Raw genomic sequence first — 24,012 nt, 5'->3', positions numbered from 1 at the left:
ATAGACATTTAAAATAGACATCTTGTGTCATACATAACAATATCAAAAAATATTAAGAAATTGAGTTCACTAAATTGTCAATATTCCATCTTCAACAACAAATTAGCTTTTAATCTCCACCTACAATCAATAAAATAACAAATGAATAAATACACGATTCCACATAAAAATATTACTAATAAAATAGAGAAAATGTTAATGATTATAATTAAAATTAACTAATACTATCTAATTACCATTTTCATTATTTCGTTGTTGTTTGGACTAAGTGAATTCAAATGGTTTTGAGCACTAGTAGCATCAGGAACCTATCACAAAAAATAGAAAATATTACTTATGAAAAATACGATTATGGAACTTATGAAGTTAGTTGGATAAGATTAATAACTTATGATATACCTGTCTTGCAGCTTGTATTATATCATTAACATCTGCTCCAGAAAATCGATTTTGAATTAAAGTCATCACATTTGCTAACAAGTTTTCCATATTCTTAACTCTTTCGCGCAACTCTTCATTTTCAGATGCACAAACCTTCGATTTTTTAGAATGAGGAATCTTGCCCATACATCGCACACGTCCATTTTTATCAGGTCCTTGTACTTGATAAAATATGTCATCCTTCCAAGACATAGAACCTTGTGTGTCTTGGGTTGATTGAGAAGTTCCAGCCTCAGTATTATGTTTTTTTAGTTCTTCCTAAAAAATAAAATAAAAAATATTAATGATTGAAAATACCAAATTGAAATTGACATTCAAAGCATGTAGTACTACAATAAGATCCAATTAAAAAATTCAACATTGCATATAGGCTAACAAATACAATCAATCTTGCAGTCTTTTCATTGACAATTGTTCCATCTTAATTTATACACATTTTATATATTGGTACCGTTTAATTATTATCAAAACTTACAATCAATCTTGCAGTCTTTTCATTTACAATTGTTCCATCTTTACGAGTGCCGCTATCAATGTAAATCTCTTTACGTTCAGACAACACTCATTTGCCCTTTTTTATCTACAACCAAATAAATAACCAAAATGCATTTCATTTTTAATTTAAATTAAAGCCATAAAAATAGAAATAGAAATAGAAATAAACCTTCTCATCAATAAACTTTGGGAGACTTTTTGAACCCATACAATGAACATCTTCAAACTTAGCACGATTTTGCCTATTAATTTTACTTATTTTCTGCAATTGATATAAAATATTAGTCTAAATAATAAACTCTTTAATATATTACTCATAATATATATGACTTACTTGTCCTTCATCAGAAAACCAATGATGAACCAAACCATGATATTGATTTGGGTCAACCCTATCATCTGGTACAAGAGATGCAACTTCTTCTTCTGTTTTAGTAGGGTCATATGCCATTGACTTTAGATCACCCTTCCATTGCCTCCATTTCTCATTCAGCTCGGATTTTAACATTTCTCTTGTTAAGTCATTTATTGGAGGAACAAACTCAAATTTACTCTACACAGTAAGAGATGTTAAATAAACATGTTATATTAGTTAAATGTATTCTTACAGTTATCAACTTGTTATGATGTAGTTTGAGTGTGCTAAACATCTATATTCTTAAACTATAAGTATAATTATAAATTGTTAATCCATCAAATATTCCTAACATCATCATTGTACATCAAACATGTTAGAGCACAAAAACTAAAAAACATGTTAATTGTACATCTCAATTGACTTCTTAAAAAAATGTTATATTAGTTAAATGAATAATCATAATACCTCTATTAATTTCAACATTTCTTCTTTGTAATCATTTGGCATAACTTTCCATGACTTGTAGTTGATAGGAGCATATTGATACCTTCTAGCTACGCTACCAATGAAACGAGTTAGAGTTGTCCCTTCCTCACCAATGGGTCGACCATATTTGTCCAAATTAACGATTATTAAATCACCATCTTCCATTTCCCATACATCTAACATTTTTGTAGGACCTCTAGCCCGTTTAGGCTCTACTTCTACAAACAAAACAAAAGGACAATAACATTATGTGTGCATATAAGTCATAATAAAAACAATATAAATAAAACTTCAAAACAAAGAATATATAATTAATACCTTTTTCAATTGGTTCTTCTTCAACTTCTATATCAGAGGGAATTGAGTGAGATTCTACAGACTCACGTATGACACCTTCTGCATGACAAGGACTAGAACGAGTTTCTGCAACATTACTTCCTTCTACATTGGTTGAGTTTGTATTATTTGAAGTAGACTGAATTCCTTCATTATCACTTGCTCGATGTCGAATATTTAACTTTCTTCTTCGAGCCATTGCTTCTCTAACACAAAATTATAAATGAGTAACTTGGACAAAAGTCAAAAAACATAGACAAATCTAAAAGTATAAGAAAAACATAGACAAATCTAAAAGTATAAGAAAAACATAGACAAATCTAAAAGTATAAGAAAAACATAGACAAATCTAAAAGTATAAGAAAAACATAGACAAATCTAAAAGTATAAGAAAAACATAGACAAATCTAAAAGTATAAGAAAAACATAGACAAATCTAAAAGTATAAGAAAAACATAGACAAATCTAAAAGTATAATAAAAACATAATGTATAAAATCATGCACAATTAGAACACACTTCATTCGTCTTCCTCATCATCTTCATTATCTTCAACTTCAGATGCAGAAAAAGTTTGTATATTCAAAAACAAATCCTAACATCCACTCATTTCTTTTCCAGACCTTGAGTGTCACAAGTATCTAATGTTTTAGCACTATCAAACTCAACCCTTCCATATCCCATTATATATAATTCCCCCTCAAAACACCAACTTGAAATTTTCTAAATACAATTAATTATGTAAAGGAGAAAAAAATACTAAATTATTCATAAATATATACTACTTAAAAGACTCCCACAATCATCTTTTATTTATTCAAAACACAAACAGAAGAGAGAGAAAAAATAGTTCATAATCCATATACATCAATAATAATAAGAAGCATGCTTCCACAAAGGATCTTCTTCTTCACAGTTATATAAAATCAACACTGCTCTAACATTTTCCAATATCTATCCTGAAAAAAATACTAAATTATTCATAAATATATACTACTTAAAAGACTCCCACAATCATCTTTTATTTATTCAAAACACAAACAGAAGAGAGAGAAAAAATAGTTCATAATCCATATACATCAATAATAATAAGAAGCATGCTTCCACAAAGGATCTTCTTCTTCACAGTTATATAAAATCAACACTGCTCTAACATTTTCCAATATCTATCCTTCAAAATACAAGACAAATTCACAGATCTAAATTTTGATTTTTAGACATGATCTTTATACCTCTCTCAATTATCAGCAAATCTACACAAGCCAACTGATCATCCTCAGTAAGGTGGCCTTCCATGAGCAGCCCAAGCAAGAGCTGCCTCATGTCCAAAGCAAGAGCTACCTCATATCCCATCTGCCTAATATCCTTCATTCAAAATTTCTCTTTAAGATTCATTCATTCATTCTAGTATGTATGGCTTCCATTTTTCTTATGCCCATTATGAACTTGCAAGAATAACAATTCAATTTTTGGGAACCAATTGATGGAACTGACATAAATTTAGTTAGGAGTTTTGTAATTAGAACAAATTAAAACAGCAAGGTTGTATAGTTGGTATTTTTCTACCATGTGATTAAGTGCTCAAAGGTAACTATGCCTACAATAGGCTTGTTCACATGTCATTCATCACAAACTTTTCTATAACTCAATTTATACATACATACAAACATTTCTAGGCTAGTCTCTACAACAGTCACTTATCAGATCTCAATCTAGTGCTCAAAGTATCAGTACATGAAGCTAGCTAGATTAACCATCAATCCACTATTTTCAGCTTGTAGCTAAAGATATATAAACAAACTTGGGCTATTTAGCATTTAGAACAGAACATAACAAAACATTCTCACCACAGGTTCAGGTTGTGCGAAATTCAAAACATTACAGAATGGTTCAAAACAAGTTCAAAAGAGGTTCAAAACAATACAAAATGGTGGTTCGAGAAATTACCAGTGGTGCGAGAACGGTGAGAACGACAGTGAGTGCAGCTCGGGTTCGACGGCGCGACTGGTTCGACGACGTGACTGGTTCGACGACGAGTGTAGCTAGTTGATTGACGGCGAGAAGGAGAAGACAACGATTAGGATTCGTGACTCAGAGGTTAGGGGTCCGATTGAGGTTCAGATTGGGGCTCAGATTGGGTGAAAAGAGGACAACAATTTTGAGTTTGAGGTGTTTTGATGAGAAAGGGTTTAGTTGGTACTTGGTACTGATTTAGGTTTTGGCTCTATTAATTTTTATTTTGGCTCCATCAAAATTTGTTTTTGACTCCATTGAAAAAATTTGGATTTTATCTCAATTTAATTTTTTTTACCTCCATTGAAAAAATTAAGATTTTGGCCCTATTGAAATTGGGTGCATTAAAAAAATTTGGATTTTGCCTCCATTAATTTTTTTTTAACTTAAATCGTGAAAGTTTTGTACAATTTTATTTTCACAAACAATTAAGATTTTAGCTCCTTTAGAAAATATATATTTTTCAATTTTGATGTCTATAGCCACATATTTAAGTGTGTAACTATAACAATTAGTGACAAATTTATGTCACTGAAGGTATAAGACACCTATACCAACAAAAACTAATTTATCTGTGGGGATAGATTGTCTATACCTACAGTTTTTAATTTTGTCATTATAAGCTTCTGTAGGTATATGTCTGTTATTGTTAATAGCACACACATATTGTAACTTATCTCATAAAGACAATGCAAAAGAAAATAAATATTGATAGTCTTTTTAATAGGTAAAATAAATTCTCGAGGATAATAAAAATGAATTATTGTTATCGCCTTCTTCGAAATTAAGTCACTAGGGTGATTAACCTCTCCTACTCATTTAGTGATAATCACATTAATTTTTCTTTAAATCAGGACTATTGAAAAACTTTTAATACATTTGTAGAGCAGGAAGTCATCATGTCTTCCATTCATTTCTACCTTGTTAACTCTTTTTAATCTAACCAGTCTTTTAAAATTAATAACATGATAAAATTAAAAAAAAACAACATAATTTTATAATTAAATTTTGCGGCATTTAGATTATAATAATAAATACTAGAAAAACATTTTATAGTAATAAAAATATTCAATGATTGTTGACAAGGGAAAATCATTCTTAGTCCCTTTTTTTATATGTAACTTTTATGATAAAATAAAATCTAAATGTTAACAAATACTAATAATAATAATAATAATAATAATATTAATGGTAAAATAATTACAACAACATACTATCTTAACTCTTCATCTTACAGTGTGTAAACAACATTTATAAAATAAGAAAAACCTTATATATGTATATAAATTAAAAAAAAAAACGTAACTACATTAAATTTGTCTTAAGAAGATTAATTTAAGAAATAAAATCAAAATCAAACTAGTTTATTAAATACTTTTCGAATATCAAAAAATATCTTAACTAAGTAAATTAAAAGAAAAATTTATTACTAACACTAATAATCACATTGAATTAAATGATATAGTTTTTAAAAAAATTGCAATTCAAGCAAACTAAAATTTATAGTTTCATAAAAATAATATAAAAGAGACAATGATGACAATATCATGTAACACTATATTTTATAACATAATAATACTAATTTTTATCAAGTAGAAGATGAAATTATTTTGTAATACTCATGATTATTATTAACAAGACAAATTAAGCCAATTAATAGGTATATCACAAAATATTTAACGTGAGCAAGAAGTAGAGAGTCTAAGATTATTAAAACAAAATAGTCATACGATAAACAAGTGAAAAAAATTCACAAAAGATAGTAAAATCTATCAAATTAAATAGAAGATTTCTAAATAATATAAAATAACAATGCAAAGGAAATATGCAACTAGACATAGAGATTTCAAATTTGAAGACAACTAAATAAATAATAAAATAACACCATTAAACCAAATATTTAAGTCATATATTTAATGAAAAAACTTCATGGAGGTTACACAATTAATGACACATAATAGAAATTTAAGTGGTTAATAAAGTTCAATTATTAGAAAACCAAATAGTTAACATAATTAATGGCAATAATAGGAATTTAAGTAATTAGTAAAATTCAAATTCACGAAGGTTACATAATTAGTGACACATAATAGAAATTTAAGTAGTTAATAAAATTCAATTATTAGAAAACCAAATAGTTAACATAATTAATGACAATAATAAGAATTTAAGTAATTAGTAAAATTCAAATTCAGGAAGGTTACACAATTAATGACACATAATAGAAATTTAAATAATTAGTAAAATTCAAATTCAAGAACACTACACAATTACCGACATATAATTAAAATTTTAAGTAATTAATAAAATTCAAAAATTAGAAAATCAAACAAATAACACAAGTAACTTCACAATACCTGCAACATACACGACACATCCACCCCCACAAGGTCCGAGAATTAGTGCTATGATACCACATGTAATGCCCCAAATTTTTGATCCAAATATTACTTAAAAATATTTATTTTCTTTTATAAACAACTAATTTTTTTCTTCTTATTAGTAATTCATCATGTAATAAATTGATATGCGTAAGAAAATAACTTGATATAACTTTTTTCCCGTAAAAGAACGTAATGTAATTTACTAAAATATTATTTATTTATTCATTTGCAAAATTAATATTCTCAATTGTTAGATCGATATTCATTTATGGTCTAAAATAAAATAATTTATCTTTAAGTAAAATTCAAAAGAAACAAGGTTGGCTGAAATTAATGACATTCAATTATCTACTAGCGAATGAAATCTCACTTCCACATTTCTATTAAAAGTTAATGATGACGAATAAATAACTTTACAATGTACCACAAATTTTTTAGTAATACAAAATATTATTTTTAAGTAAAAGTCTCATTTTCCCCCGCGCGTGCACCAATCAAACATCATTCATGCAACTTTTTGAGATCATTAGTACCTAAATGTTGGTGTAAGGGGCCAGTTCATCCCACATCAAAAATTAAATACTTAGGCAACCACAAAGATAACAATATTTAAAATACAAATCACCAACCACAAAGATAAAATATTTTAGATTAAATTTTTTTAATCACATAAGACATCAAATTTATATTCTCATGGATGTTCATAGTTATAGATCAATAACTTCAACACATCAAATATGCACGTGAACAAATATCTCAAAATCACCACTTTCATTTTAATAATCCATAAGATTCGATTTGACTACGTGTTATTGATAAACATTAAAACTCATATCACCAAGAATACAATAACAACATAAATTTCATTCCTATCAATATAAAGTTTTAGCATTCTAAAAATGGACTATTCATTAATGCCTTAAATAATCAATTTTCTCATATTATTAAAATTAAAGAAATATAAAATTCTCATCAATTTCCTCAAGACACATATATTGTTTATAAAAGTTAAGTTTTAAATTTAGAATACTCCAACGTCAACACTTAAAATCAAATACATCATAATAAATATATTACTAATTACATCATTATAAAAATTATAACTTTATAATCAAATACTCTAAAACACGTAAAACACTAAACATTTTCACTACAAACATATTTATCAAGGCATAATAATAAAAATATAACTCCATAATTAATTTCATCAAGATAGAGGTATTAGAAAAACAATCAAAGCATTGTAGTTAATTTCTTTACGACGAAAATAAAATCAACCTTTTTCTTTTAAGACATCGAGACATCATATTAATATCTTACTACCTGGGGGATAAGTACCGCCTCCACACAGATCCCACTACCAATTGAGTGTGGAGGCGGTACTTATCCCCCAGGTACCGGGCTCGAATCCCACGGAAGGCAAAAACTCGCCGCGAGGTAGCATAGCTGGTAACGGTAATGGCCGGGGTGTTACAAAATCAAGTACTTAAGATGAATTTGTATTTGTAAGTACTTAGTATTCAAACAATAAATATTCTTGAATTTTTGTTCTATGTATTGTTGAACAATCTATTTTGATGTTCAATGTTGGAAATCAAGGTTCTTCAATTTGACTCAAAGTTCCAAGTCTAGAATTTATTCATAGTTTCTATTCAATTCTTGTGGATTCACTGTATCAAGCTTTTCAATTCTTGTGCAAAGTAGTTTGGTGAGAATTATTGTATGATTGTTCAATGTAGTTTTGTCTATTCCCTAAAACAGATAGGGTTCCTTTTATAGACCCAATTCTGGAACGTTTGTCTTACTTCAACATTAAATTGAAACGTTGACTTGTTTCAATTTTTTTCATATCCGAATCGATGCCTTGAACTGTTGCGATGAAGCAGTGTTTCAATTCTAATCGTTTTTGCATATTCAAAAATTATTGTCGTTGTTAATGGTGAAGCCTTTTTACAAACCATTTATGCCAATGAAACTCACTTTGCCAAATAAATCCATTTGGTGCAATCAGTAGATAATTGACTACGACTTTTATAGAATTTTTTCAAGTCTTTTTCAAAATATAGGCATCTTCTAGAGTCATTGACTTTTATCAGAGTCATTGATAATTTTTGTAAATGAAAGCTAATGCATTGACTTTTCTAGATGAAAGCTAATACATATGATAATCAGAGTCAAATGATAATGTGTGAGTATCAGAGAAAAAATCAATAATCTGCTTGTGTTGAATTACTTTCAAAGGTCGAGGCTGTTGAGACAAACTCCATATTTAAAGTTTTGATGAAAATAATCAAAGGTTAATTAAGAAAGTTAATTATGATTCTAAAATGTTATGTTAATTTAACATGTGCTCTTGAGTGAATTTAATTAAAGAAAGGATCAAGCAAAGCAAAGAAAACAGCAACAAGAACATTAAAACAGAGAAAGATCTCCAGCGTCAAAAAAGTTCATCACAGCTTGTTGATCAAACTTTTTCTACCTCTTTAACAAAGATTCTGCCCTGGAAATTTATTCATATAAAATCAGCACATGGCAAGGAACAAATAAGATTCATCCAAGCTCAAAAAGGTTATCTGATCTTTAAAATAAAAGGACTCAAAGTCAGACACAAAATCAAGACAGTTTGTAACTCTAAAAATCAAACTGTCAAGAAAGTTTGATCAACCTTGATATATGATAAGACATTGCAAAAGACACCCAAAATGTTTAAAATGAGAACTCCAGATTGATTGTTAAATCTCAAGAAAGTTCAAATTGACAGACCCAAATTGATAATCAATCTCCGTTTTCTGCATAACTTCAGCAGTTGTGCATTCTCTTATGCAATGGCTTATAATTCTTCTCCAAACTCCTCTGGCTACATTCAAGACTCAAGATCAAGATTGTACCATTCAAGATCAAGGGAGAAACGTCAAAGGCTTTTTAACTAGAAGACAAAATTGATTTAATGCTAAACCAGAAAAGTCAAAAAAGAAGAAAAGCAGTTTTTCAAAGCTGAATTATTTTTAATCTGATCTATTGCCTTCAGTCAAACTTCAGAGCACTACCAACAACTCTTTTCGACCTTCATTAAAGGATTCTAAGTGCCTATAAATAGAAGGCCAATATCCGGATAAAAGCAAGAAATTCAAGTGCTGAAAAAATCCTCAAATCAATCACATACATACTTGAAGTTCTAATTTTTCACAAAATAGAGGCTCATCTATATTCTTATATTAGATTGCGAAATTGTCATTAGATCCTTTGTAAAGAATCAATTCTCAAACAAGAGTTGAGAAATCTCAGATTCTGTCAAAAACAATTTAATTGTAAAAACTCAAACTATAAGAGTTTCTCTATAGTTTGTTTAGAGTACATTGAATCCTATCAAAGTTAGATAGGTACTGTTATTGCTTTCTAGGTGGAAAGTAATAAAGATTGAAACAGATCAAGGTTGATCTAGACTAGGTGTTGTAAGATCAAGAAGGTTCTTTGTTTTAAACACTTAGTGGAAAATCTCACGGTTGTGAGGATTAGACGTAACCCGAGTTGGGTGAACCAGGATACATCGTCGTGTCGTATTTCTTCCCTTATCTATTTACTTTCAGTTTGATTGATTATCAAGTTAAAAACATAAATTGAATTACTGATTTTAACTAACCAAGAACGTTCTCCGTTTTCGGGTTAAAACCAAGAACGTTCTCCGTTTTCTATTTTCAAAACCAAGATCAATCTTGAGTTATTTTCTAAAGTTTTAACAGGAATTTTTAAAAGGTGCATTTACAATTCAAACACCCATCTCTTGTAAATCGACATTGTTACTTCAATTGGCATCAAAGCTCGATCTCTAGAAAGTTCAAAAACACCTAACAAGTGCTAGAGAAAAGATCTAGAAGAATGTCGAAAGCAAAATACATTGTTGAAGGAGGATCCTCAAACAGACCACCATTCTTTGATAGATCAGATTACTACTTTTGGAAAAACAAAATGCAGTTGTTTCTAAAGTCTCAAGATACAGGAATATGGTGCATCATTACAGATGGAGACTTCACACCAAGGGTTGATCAAGATGACTCAAGCTCTGCCTTAAAAAGGGAAACATACTGGACAACAGATGATAAAGCTAAGGTACTTTTAAATTCTAAAGCCCAGTTATTCTTATCATGTGCTTTAAGCAGGGAAGAAAGTGAAAGAATAGATGAATGCATAACTGCAAAAAAGTTTGGGATACACTACAAACTCATCATGAAGGAACAAGCCATGTCAAAGAAACAAGAATAGACATTGGTATAAGGAAATTCGAACTGTTCGAAATGCAAGAAGGAGAAACTATTGATGAAATGTACTCAAGATTTACTACAATAGTAAACGAAATGTGTTCTCTTGGCAAAACTTATGCAGTGCAAGAAAAAGTAAGAAAGATCATGAGGTGCCTTCCAGTTATTTGGAGACCAATGGTATTAGTTATAAGTCAAGCCAAAAACCTTGAATCACTACCTCTGGAAGAATTAATTGGAACATTAAGAGCACATGAAGTACTACTACAAGAAGACAAACCAATCAAGAAAGGAAAGGCAATAACACTAAAAGCTTCTCAAAAAATCATAGCACAATCAGAAGAAGAACCAGAAGAAAATGAAGAGGAAGATGCTGATGAAATTGCTCTTCTCACTAGAAGAATACAAAGAATGATGAGAAGAAGAGATCAAATCAAAAAGGGATTTCAAAACAAAATTCCTAAAATAGAGGTTGACAAGAGTCAAGTTACATGCTTTGGATGCAACAAATTAGGACATTACAAACAGAATGTCCATCAAACAGAAATCCACCAAAATGATTTCCTTTCAAAAAGAAATCAATGATAGCAACATGGGATGATTCAGAAGAATCAAAAACAGAAGAAAAAGAAGCCACCATATGTTTAATGGCAAAAACAGAGGAAGAAGAGGTTGGTTTTCCAAATATAAAGAGAAAGCCTTGGTTCTTGGACAGTGGCTGCTCAAGGCACATGACAGGAGATAAAAACTGCTTCATAACATTCATCAAGAAGGATGGTGGTTCGATCACTTTTGGCAATAATAATCAAGCTCAGATTAAAGGTAATGGAACCATTGGTAGGACAAACTCTGCTCAAATAAATGATGTTCAATATGTGGAAGGTTTAAAACGCAACCATTTAAGCATAAGTCAGCTATGTGACAAGGGATATGAAGTCATTTTCAAGCCAAAGGTATGTGAAATCAGAAAAACTCAAACTGGAAAAATTTTATTTTCTGGAAAACGAAAGAAAAATTTATATGTTTTATATCTCGAAGAACTACCTGATGAATCATGCTTTATATCAATCAATAAAGATAAATGGATATGGCATAAAAGGGCTGGGCATATCAGTATGAAAGCCATTTCAAAAATTTCCAAACTTGATCTTGTTAGAGGTTTACCAAAACTTAACTTTGAAAAAGATAAAATATGTGAAGCTTGTGCCAAAGGTAAACAAGTTAAAAGTAGCTTTCACGCAAAAGAAAGATGATGCTTTTGAAGCATTCAAAATATTTTGTAAAAAGGTTCAAAATGAAAAAGAGTCCAACATCATTTCTGTAAGAAGTGATCATGGAGGAGAATTCGTAAATGCTTCATTTAAAACCTTTTTTTGATGAACTTAGCATATCTCACAATCTCTCATGTGCAAGAACTCCACAACAAAAGGGAGTTGTTGAACGAAAAAATAGAACACTACAAGAAATGACAAGAACTATTTTAGAAGAATCAAATGTTGAAAGATATTTTTGGGCTGAAGCCATAAACAAATCTTGCTATATCTTAAACCGTGTATCTATCAGAAAGATTATCAACAAAACTCCATATGAAATCTGGATAAATAGAAAACCAAACATTTCTTACTTTCATATTTTTGGTTGTTACTGTTACATTTTAAACAACAAAGATCTTGTGGGAAAATTTGACGCAAAATCTGACAAAGCAATCTTTCTTGGATACTTAACCGAATCTAAAGGTTATAGGGTGTTTAATTTAAGAACTAACGTTGTTGAAATAAATATGCATATATTATTTGATGAGTTTGATGACTTAGATATGAGTAAAAAGGATAAGGAAGAAGAAACTCCAATTGAAACACAGCAGCAAAACAGTTTGCAGAAAACAGAGATTGATAAACAATCTTCGTTTCATTCTCCACCAAAAAGCTGGAAAACAATTGAAGATCATCCTCAAACCCAGATTATTGGAGACACGGCTGATGGAATCAGAACTAGAAAATCATTCAAGAATGATGAAAACAACATGACAATGATATCTCAGGTTGAACCAAAATCAATCAAAGATGCAATCACTGATCAATCTTGGGTAAATGCCATGAAGGAAGAACTACTGCAGTTTGAGAAAAATGAAGTCTGAACTCTAGTACATGATCCATTAGATCAAACAGTCATTGGCACTCGATGGGTGTTCAGAAACAAACTTGATGAAGAAGGTAAGGTTATCAGAAACAAAGCAAGATTAGTAGCTCAAGGCTACAATCAACAAGAAGGTATAGACTATGATGAAACTTTTGCTCCAGTTGCAAGGTTAGAAGCTATTCGAATACTTCTTGCATATGCATCTCATAAACTCATTAAACTGTTTCAAATGGATGTTAAAAGTGCTTTCTTAAATGGGTTCTTAAATGAACAAGTGTATGTAAAACAACCCCTAGGTTTTGAAAGTCAAGCAAAACCAAATCATGTTTTCAAACTTACCAAAGCACTATATGGCTTAAAACAAGCACCAAGGGCTTGGTATGAAAGGCTAAGTTCATTTCTAATTAAAAATAATTTTCAAAGAGGAAAAATCGGCACTACACTTTTCAAGAAAACATAGGGAAATAATTTACTCATTGTTCAAGTATATGTTGATGATATCATTTTTGGATCAACAAATGAAAAATTGTGTGAAAATTTCTCAAAACTTATGCAAAGTGAATTTGAAATGAGCATGATGGGAGAATTAAGATACTTTCTTGGATTACAAATTAAACAATATGAAAAAGGCATTTTTATATGTCAAGAAAAATACATCAAAGATCAGCTAATTAAATACAAAATGAATGAATCAAAAATCATGACCACTCCTATGCACCCATCTACTTCTTTAGAAAAAGATGAAAATGGTAAATCTGTTTCTGAAAAAAAGTATCGAAGAATGATTGGTTCTCTGCTATATTTAACTACTAGTAGACCAGATATCGTGTTTGCAGTAGGATTATGTGCTCGATTTCAATCAGCACCAAAAGAATCCCATTTAACAGCAGTAAAACGCATATTTAGATATCTTGTTGAAACCACTAATCTTGGTTTTTGGTATAGAAAAGGTTCACATTTTGATATTATAGCATACTGTGATGCTGATTATGCCAGAGATAAAAGTGAAAGAAAAAGCATGAGTGAAGCTTGTCAGTTCTTAGGCGAAGCATTAATCAGTTGGTCTTGCAGAAAACAGAACACCATAGCATTGTCCACAACAGAGGCCGAATATGTTTCAGCAGCAAACTGTTGTTCACAGGTTTTGTGGATTAAAAATCAACTTCAAGATTACTTTGTAAGCTATTCCAGTATTCCAATTTATTGTGATAATACAAGTGCTATAAATTTGTCTAAGAATCCCATTCAACATTCTAGATCAAAACATATTGAAATAAAACATCATTTCATTTGTGATCATGTCAATAAGAAAGATATTGAATTAATCTTTGTTGATACTCAAAATCAACTTGCTGACATTTTTACAAAGCCTCTCGTCGAGGATAGTTTCAATTTGATCAAAGAAAAATTGAAAATTATAAAAAATCCAGAAAATTCTGGATAAATTATGCTTCTGCAGAAAACGGAGAACGTTTATCAGTCTCCTTTTCGCGACTCATCATTCTCGGTTCTGAAAAAACCAACAGTTTTCTTTAATCTAACTTTTTCCCTCTCAAAATCAAAAAGGCAAATCTTGGCATTTAATACACATGCCTTTTTGTCTGAAGGTAGAGCGCTGACACATACACTCTTCAATCCCCCAAAATGCTTTCCCTCTTTCCATTGGGCAACAAAGTCATCATTATTCTCCTTTTCTTTTCCTCTCCTCAAGTCAGACAATCTGTTACTGTCTCTCTCATCCCTTCATCTCCTTTTTGTTTCCAAAAGCTGCATTGCCTTTCTCTCTAAATACCAGTGTTCCTATTCATCTTCTTCACTCTCAATCTTCCATCCACATAACAACTATGGCGCGAACCAAACAATCAGCACGCAAAAATGCCTCTCCCTGCACACCATACTCTTCATCTTCTTCATACGAATCTGTGGAGGGCTCACCTTCTCCACCACCTCGACCAACACCACCACACACCTCCTCGGCCTCTCCTACTTCTAACACCAGCCAAGAAATTCTCAATCTCAATCCTTTGTCTACTATTCTTCCACCACTGTATACTCGTCCCACACCAAACATTGCTCAAGTGCCTCCACATTTACGCACTCAAAATACTCCTCCACGATGCTCCATGAGAGTTCAATCTGGAATTGGAACTTCAAAACCTTTGAACCCTAAACCCTTTTACTTCCTCATCTCAGATTATGAGACTAATGATTCCTCTGATTCTTGCCCTCCATCAGCAACAACACCACAAAATCATCCAACATCAACTTCTTAAAAGGCACCAACTCACACTAAACCTACCACACCTTCCAAATCTGCTTTCTCCTTAGAACCCTCACAATCAACTCCCCCACACCAAAAACAGAGATTGATCAATGAAATTGTCTCCCCTCTTACTAAACAAAATAAACCTTCCTCTCAATCCAAACCACAAACAAAACCCATGAAAACAAAATCTGCCATGACAATTGCGCAGTTCCATGCTCGAAAGAAACTTCCAAACCCTCAAAAGAGAAAAACCCTCGCTCCAAAACAAAACATCAAACACTGTCAACCCGCCTCTCTAGAACATTCTTCACAATGTTCCCCACCCCAACCTCAAGAACATTCTCCAATCCTGGAACGTTCTCCTATTCAAACTCATTTTTTCTCCTCACTCACAAGAACGTTCTCCAAATCACGAACGTTCCCCTGCTCACTCAGTCCCTCCTCCAGAACCCTCTCCCCACACACAACCTTCCCCATCAACACACGCCAAACGGTCTCCCACTCCAGAACGTTCCTCCACCTCCACCTCGTCTGAATTTGAACCATCCCCACCACCTAAAACAAAATACTCCACCTGCGATTCCTTCCAGCAAAACCAAACTCTTCAAAAGCAAATGGGCTCAGCGCCCAGTTGGGATTGGACGAGTTTTCATTTTTGAAAACCTCATCATTGACGGCAATGTTGTCCAACATCACATAGATACTCTTGGATGGACCTCGTTCCTGCAAACATTTGAAAGCTACTATCCAGATGTTGTCCGAGCATTTTATTGCAATGCAAAGACGTTTGTTGACAAATCTCTTATCATTTCCACAATTAAGGGAGTTGAGATCAAACTAACTCTAGACATTTTGGCCTCAATCCTTCAGTTGCCCACAGAAGGCCCATCAGTGTTTGGTGACAACTGGTACTCAGCCTTGAATCTTCGCAAGACTGAAGTCCTCTTTGATTTATTTGAAGAAGATTCCACTCCCTACTTGTCAACATATCTCAAGCCCCTTCCTAAAGTGTTTAATAACATGTGCCAACATACTCTAATTCCTCACTGTGGAAGTCATGAGTATGTCTCTAACAATGATGCACTGCACATCCATCATCTCCTCAACTGCAAGCGATTGAATTTACCTCATGTAATTATCCAGCACATGATTTGTGCAGCTACCAAAGACTACAAGAAGAATATTGTACCTTAGGGCATGGTTCTGAATAAGGTCTTCAGGTACTTTGGAGTCTCCATTTCCTCTGAAAAACCTCTGATCAAAATCTCAAAATCTTCCACCAAAAATCTATCTCACATGCGCAAAAAATCCTCTGCCCAAACTCCTACTCCTCCATCCTCTTTTCCCACCTCCTTAAAACGCAAACGCTTGGCAGGAAGAAGACCTACTACACACCCTATTCCATTCTCATCAAATCATCTTAACTCAGAGGAAAATCCAGCAAACAACACAACCCCATAACCTTCTTCACCAAATCTAGAACGTTCTTCACCCTCTCCAAAACGTTCTCCAGAAAAAATCCCAACTCCCTCAAACCTCTTTCCTCAAACATCCACCTTTCTATCCTCAGCTCTTCCATCCTTTTCTCAAACACTTCACTCCCCTTTTCACGACTTTGGTAATTTCCTATCCAATCCACATTTCTCTACCATGTCTCCACTATCTGTATCCCCTCAAAAAACCAGCTCTTCAATTTTCGGCATCAGTCAGTTTTTAAACTTTCCAGCAACTGTTAGTCCATCTAACACATCTATTGATCCCTTACCCTTTGTCTCATCCTCCTTTGCCACTTTTCCATCCATCTCTACAACTCCCATTCCATCCAACACTGTTGTTGCTACCACTTTTCAACCCTCTACTCACCTTCACTCTTCTCATCGCTTAGCTGAACCCTCAAATTCTGACATCATGGTTGCTCTTCAGATCATAATGGCACCTTGCTCGGACAACATCTGGATAGAACACCTTGCTCTCAAGCTGGAGATTCCACCTCCACCTCCTCATTCGGTTCCTCCTCCTTCCCCGGTTCCTCATCCAGGAAAATTTCAAAAGGATCTTCTCCCTCCCTAGCTTCTTAGTTTTGTTGTTTTTCTGCTACCTTGTTGAATGACAAAGGGGGAGAATTAAGTTAGTTTTTAATCTGAATTAAAAAGACTGATTATGTAATTTTGCCCATAGTTTTGTATCTTTGTTCTAAATTAAATGGAAAACTAGTTTGTTGCATACAGTGTTTTAAATTCTGTCAATTTAAAAAAAAAATTGCACAAATTGAGGGGGAGTTGTTTAAGCTCTTTTAAATACTTGATATTAGAATCGGAATTAAAATCTAAATTAACATGTTTGTCATCATCAAAAAGGGGGAGATTGTTGAGACAAACTCCATATTTAAAGTTTTGATGAAAATAAACAAAGGTTAATTAAGAAAGTTAATTATGATTCTAAAATGTTATGTTAATTTAACATGTGCTCTTGAGTGAATTTAATTAAAGACAAAATCAAGCAAAGCAAAGAAAACAGCAACAAGAACATTAAAACAGAGAAAGATCTCCAGCGTCAAAAAAGTTCATCACAGCTTGTTGATCAAACTTTTTCTACCTCTTTAACAAAGAGTCTGCCCTAGAAGTTTATTCATATAAAATCAGCACATGGCAAGGAACAAATAGGATTCATCCAAGCTCAAAAAGGTTATCTGATCTTTAAAATAAAAGGACTCAAAGTCAGACACAAAATCAAGACAGTTTGTAACTCTAAAAATCAAACTGTCAAGAAAGTTTGATCAGCCTTGATATATGATAAGACATTGCAAAAGACATCCAAAATTTTTAAAATGGTAACTCCAAATTGATTATTAAATCTCAAGAAAGTTCAAATTGACAGACCCAGATTGATAATCAATCTCCGTTTTCTGCATAACTTCAGCAGTTGTGCATTCTCTTATGCAATGGCTTATAATTCTTCTCCAAGCTCCTCTGGCTACATTCAAGACTCAAGATCAAGACTGTACCATTCAAGATCAAGGAAGAAACGTCAAAGGCTTTTTAACTAGAAGACAAAACTGATTTAATGCTAAACCAAAAAAGTCAAAAAAGAAGAAAAGCAGTTTTTCAAAGCTGGATTATTTTTAATCTGATCTATTGCCTTCAGTCAAAATTCAGAGCACTACCAACAGCTCTTTTCGACCTTCATTAAAGGATTCTAAGTGCCTATAAATAGAAGGCCAATATCCAGGATAAAAGCAAGAAATTCAAATGCTGAAAAATCCTCAAATCAATCACATACATACTTGAAGTTCTAATTTTTCGCAAAACAGAGGCTCATCTATATTCTTATATTAGATTGTGAAATTGTCATTAGATCCTTTGTAAAGAATCAATTCTCAAACAAGAGTTGAGAAATCTCAGATTCTGTCAAAAATAATCCAATTGTAAAAACTCAAACTATAAGAGTTTCTTTATAGTTTGTTTAGAGTACATTGAATCCTATCAAAGTTAGATAGGTACTGTTATTGCTTTCTAGGTGGAAAGTAATAAAGATTGAAATAGATCAAGGTTGATCTAGACTAGGTGTTGTAAGATCAAGAAGGTTCTTTGTTTTAAACACTTAGTGGAAAATCTCACGGTTGTGAGGACTGGACGTAACCCGAGTTGGGTGAACCAGGATACATCATTGTGTGGTATTTCTTCCCTTATCTATTTACTTTCAGTTTGATTGACTATCAAGTTAAAAACACAAATTGAATTACTGATTTTAACTAACCAAGAACGTTCTCCGTTTTCGGGTTAAAACCAAGAACGTTCTCCGTTTTCTGTTTTCAAAACCAAGATCAATCTTGAGTTATCTTCTTAAGTTTTAACAGGAATTTTTAAAAGGTGTATTTAAATTCAAACCCCCCTTTCTTGTAAATCGACATTGTTACTTCAGAGCCACTTATCAAAACATGTTGTATAACATAGTGAGTTTATTAGATTGAACGCTTCAGAGTTAACATTAGAGTTAGTGCATTAGAGGCAACAAATTGCATGCACAACTGGACGTGTTGCCTTTGGTCGTGTTGGTTCCTTTGATCATTGCACATGGTGTGTTTCCTCTGATTGTGTTGATTCCTCTGATTAGAGTCTAGGTCTGGAATGTATCTATTTGTTTTATTTTTCTGTACACTTAATTAGAACATTAGTACATTAAATTGCTCCCCCAAACTTCCTTTTGTTATCAACAAAACTAGTAAGGAATTGTTCTTCAAAAACTAACTTGGTTCCAACATAAGATACTTTTTCTCATTAATTTTCTAACAAATAAATACCCCAAAATCTTCATAGTATTTTTCATCAACTTCAATAGACTTTCCCTCAAGATATGCATCTAATTCACTTTTTTGGATGATATATGTGGAGAGATTTTGAAAAGTTTTAAAATCTTATAATGTATAATAAATCAATATCAATATTGGTAATTTGAAATCAAGAAGGGTTGAAATGAAATAAGTTAATTATTATTTTGGCATAAAAAATCTCACACTTATGATTTTACATTTTGTAGCCTTACTTTCCCTCTTCGAATGGTTTAGACAATGAGATGAAATATTGGGATGATTGAGAAAGCAAAACACTTTGATGGTAGTGTAACAATACTTCAAAAAGGGAACCTTCAAGTGTGGGTCAAGAATAACCACAAATGCTAGTACTATAATCTTTCCAATATTTTCCAAATTGGTTTTCATATCCATAGCCACCTTCTTTATAATATCATCAACATTATCTTGGTTTTCTTCTAAGATGCATTGTACTTTCCATACTTGCATGAAATACAAGTTTGCAGTTGGATATGATGAATCTAAGATCAAATTTGTGATTTCATAAAATGGTTCTAAGAACTCACAAATGTTTTCCCCCTCTCAGATGGACAATGCTTATAATTCCTATCTGTCACCTGAAAAAACAAAAAAAAAAATTCTATATTTTAAGGCACTTTAAAGCATTAAATATGTGTTATTCCATTGGCCATTTTCAAACTCTCTTGAACAATTAAATTTAGTATATGGGCTGAACATCAAATATGAAAATACTCGCCATTACATAACAAATTGCTATGTACACAAAGATGCTTTTTCAAATTGTCTTTCATGTTGTCATTGGAAGAGACATTATCCAAGGTAGTAGAAAATACTTTCCTATCTATTCCCCATTGCTTTAGTCAAACAAAATGGCTTCCAATACAATATCATTGTGTAGAGGATTCATTCGACAAAACTTGAGAACACGACTTGGTTAATTTTCAGTGTTCATCAACAAAATGAGCGGTTAAACAAATATAAACCTCACTAGAAGATGTTGTCCAAATAAAGTGGCTTCCAATACAATATCGTTGATTGGGGGTTTCTTTCGACATAAGTTGGGAACAAGATTGGTTAACTTCCAAACTTCGTCAACAAAATGAGTGGTTAAACAAATATATCACTCACTAGTAGATGATGTCCAAACATTTGAAAATCGACAATGACGGTGGTCAAAACAAAACAAACGAAGGAGAATTGAAAATTGAGTTCTGGTAGGGTTCAAATTCGTGTCTTTTGTGTTCTCAAATTGTGAGAAAAGACTGAAATGAAATTGACTATAAGGCCTCTTGACCCGAGTTCACAAAAAATTAAAAAATAGTGGGTGAGGGCCAAAAAGAAAACTCATTAACAAGGAATTTTGGGCTTTTTGATAGCTCTAATAGTAGGGATAAAAATTGGATCAATATCTATTAGATATCGGCAAAAAATAAACACAAAGAATATGCTAAAAATATGCAATATAGATACAGGTGTGGGCACGCGTAATGACCCGCAAAAATAAGCGGGTAAAAGTACCTAGCACCCACCCCGCCTCACACTTGCCTAACATATATAATAATTTGGTTAAAATGCACTTTTGACCATCAAGTTTCACAACCTAGCTATTTTATTCTTATTTTAAAAATAACAATGTTGGCCCCTTAAATATATCCCCTTAATTTTAACTAAGTCAACACTGATGTGGACTCATTTTTAAAACTTGTACTTACATAAATGAAATTTAATTAAAATATATATATATATATATTATCGTGTGACCATTATCCAAATGTAGCATTTGATCAACAAAGTCTAGGTTTAGAATAGGGGCAAAAATGGTTGGATTGTGAAACTTAGGGTGAAAAGTACATTTTTAATCTCATAATTTTATGGTAATATATAATTATTTGTGTGTGTACACACAATGCAATACAAAAATGTCAACAAACATATACGTTTTATCATGACTAATAATAGTTAAGCTACTAATATAAATATGAAAATAAAATCATAATAAAAATTAGTCATATTCCTCTTCATTTTTCGGGTGGAATAAAAACATTCCAAAACTAAGATATAAATAACGTTAACAATAAATTTCATAAAAAATGCTATTTATTTTTAAATTTTCTTTTATTTTTCTTCAGATAACTTTGTGTTTAGTCTAGTTATTAATTTTCTTTTTAGTTTTGTTTTTATTATAAGAAATATATACATGATTCAATATATATAGTTTTGGATAATTTAAATATTTTAGGTTATTATTTTTATAATTTGATATAAAATAACTTTGAATATTTTTTTAATTGTGTTAAAATGATATTGTACTTTCTGATTTAACAATTTATTTTAGTTCAAACATGGTAACATGTATGGGTATTTAGGTATTCAAAAGGTATGAGGATTCAAATTGAAATCCATGCAGGTATAGGTACATGTATAGGTATTTTTTTTAAATCACATGTACGAGACAAATACTATAGTACCCTTTTCAGACATTATCCAATACATAGGGGTGGAGTTATAGGCAAAGTCAAACTAAACTTTGCAAAACTTGAGTCTGGCTTGACAAAAAATTTAAGACATAAGTCTAGCCTATAGACTGTCATATATTTTTTAGGCATGAATCTCACATTTATGAAAATCTACTACAACTTGTTAGGCTATTCAAAAATCTATTTCATATTAACAATTTTAAATAAATAATCAGACGTATTTTTTAATATACTAACAAGCTAATAGTTCAATGAAATTAAGTATTTTTTAATTTAACATGACATTTTAATGAACTTGACTTTATATGATATCATATTTCAATTCTATTTTATTATAATATATTTAAATGACTTAACTGCACTTTTAGTTCTCTTATTTTTTTCAAAATGAAATTTTAGTTCCTTCGTTCTAAAACAAGTTTTTTGGTTCCATATTATCCAATTATTGGAATATTTTGGTCCTCAATCTTTGATGATGTGCCAGTAATACTATCATAAATGATTTAACACATAGATGACATTTGTGAGTTGGATACAATATTTTCTAAGCCACTATTTGTTATTAATTTTATTTATATATTAAAATATTAAAAATTGATTTATTTAATTTTATTTATATATTAAAATGTTGAAATTTTATTAATTTATTTTAAATATTTAATATAATTTTTATATTAAAATATTAAAAAATTATATTATTTTATTTATAAATTAAAATTTAAAATTTTAAAATTTATTTATTTTATCTTCCAGTAATTTAAACTTTTTAAATATTAATATAAAATATTTAAAAATTATTTAATTTATTTTTAATATTTAAATACATAATTAGAATAAATAATAAAATTAATTAAAATAATAATGACTTAAAAATTATTTTATTCAAGTAATTAAGCGTCATGTCTTTTAAAACTTTTATTTATTTCAAAGTCATCAAACAACTTGTAAAGAGTATGAGTTAAAGTTTCTCAAAATGTATAGTAACAAAAATATTCCAAAATTTCTGATCACTTGGTGAGAGAATGTTACTGGACCTCAAGTCCTTAACCCTTGGCGTCACATTGAGAAAACTTCAAGAAGATCCATACACCGTAGTACATATAAAAAATGTTGTTGTGCACGGTGAGAATCACAATCCCATCATATAAAACATATAGAATAAGCATAATATACGCTAAGCAACATACACCATTATTTTTATCTATGTTTAAATATGTCTTTGGTCCTTGCAAATATATCACATTTTGATTTTAGCCTCTGTAAATTTCTTTGTTTGGATTTAGTCCCTGTAAAATCAGAGACGATCGACTTTGGTCCCTAACGTCAAATCAATATTATAAAAAAAGTGTGTCAGGACACGTGACCCAATAAATGCACACCAACACATCAAATTTTATGATATATTAAAAATTAAAATGGTTTATATTATAAATTAATAAATTTATTCATTATCATTTAATATTTAGTGTTATTTTATAAAAAAATGTTTAGGGTTTTTTTTTGGAAAATCCGTCTTCTTCCGTGCCACGAAGATTTGCCAACTCTTTTTTTGTAACTTTTGATTTGACGTTAGGGACCAAAATCAATCATCTCTGATTTTACAGGGACTATATTCAAACAAAAAATTTACGAGTACTAAAATCTAAAAGTGTAATTACAGGGGGTCAAAGACATATTTAAACCTTTTATCTATTATCAATCATTATTAACATTCAACTCAATTAACTAAACATTAGACACTTATATCACACAACATCAACAATCATATAACAACAATACACATATAACACATATCCTAGTGGAGTATGTAGGTACACATAAGATGCAATGTTACCTAATCACCAACTAACTCCGACAGATGGATCCAACTACTACGAGTTAGTGCAAGTAGAGAAGTCCCCTCTTCTCCAGCGAACTAGAGTGTCTAGTCGATATGATGTCAATATATAATCAAAACATCCTAGTGGTATCAATTCCACCTTTCATGCAAGACCTTCTTACCGACATTCCCCAACACCTCAATATGGTTGGC

At 31.2% G+C, this 24,012-nt stretch overlaps 1 protein-coding gene across 4 annotated transcripts; it reads right to left on the bottom strand.

The window, feature by feature from the left end:
• Nucleotides 1–1,042: 1,042 nt before the first annotated feature.
• On the bottom strand, nucleotides 1,043–4,151 carry LOC140920303 (uncharacterized). Of its 4 annotated transcripts, none has more exons than XM_073368436.1 (5): nucleotides 4,063–4,151; nucleotides 2,165–2,322; nucleotides 1,760–1,998; nucleotides 1,271–1,489; nucleotides 1,043–1,198 (listed from the first exon to the last, which is right to left on the bottom strand). In XM_073368436.1, the coding sequence occupies exons 2-5, from the start codon at nucleotides 2,313–2,315 to the stop codon at nucleotides 1,058–1,060; spliced, it is 750 nt and encodes a 249-aa protein (XP_073224537.1). In that variant the 5' UTR covers nucleotides 2,316–2,322; nucleotides 4,063–4,151; the 3' UTR covers nucleotides 1,043–1,057. The 4 variants fall into 4 exon arrangements, with proteins under 4 accessions (XP_073224537.1, XP_073224535.1, XP_073224536.1 ...); XM_073368434.1 differs by lacking the exon at nucleotides 4,063–4,151 and adding an exon at nucleotides 2,635–2,675; XM_073368435.1 differs by lacking the exon at nucleotides 4,063–4,151 and adding an exon at nucleotides 2,635–2,669 and having other exon boundaries at nucleotides 2,165–2,317.
• Between the last annotated feature and the right edge of the window lie 19,861 nt (nucleotides 4,152–24,012).

The sequence above is a fragment of the Cicer arietinum genome, chromosome 5 (genome assembly GCF_000331145.2).
Source record: "Cicer arietinum cultivar CDC Frontier isolate Library 1 chromosome 5, Cicar.CDCFrontier_v2.0, whole genome shotgun sequence".
Classification (NCBI taxonomy): domain Eukaryota; kingdom Viridiplantae; phylum Streptophyta; class Magnoliopsida; order Fabales; family Fabaceae; genus Cicer; species Cicer arietinum.
Note: the sequence above shows the minus strand (reverse complement) of the source record. Positions and strands in the feature narration are given on the sequence as shown.

Bases quoted from the DNA above. Each gene is read 5' to 3' on its own strand.
- LOC140920303 (XM_073368434.1), bottom strand. The intron at 1,999-2,164 runs GTGAGTCTGTAG...TTTTGTTTGTAG, and splicing joins TCATGCAGAAGGTGTCATAC to AAGTAGAGCCTAAACGGGCT. The intron at 1,490-1,759 runs GTATTATGATTA...CTTACTGTGTAG, and splicing joins AAATGTTGAAATTAATAGAG to AGTAAATTTGAGTTTGTTCC.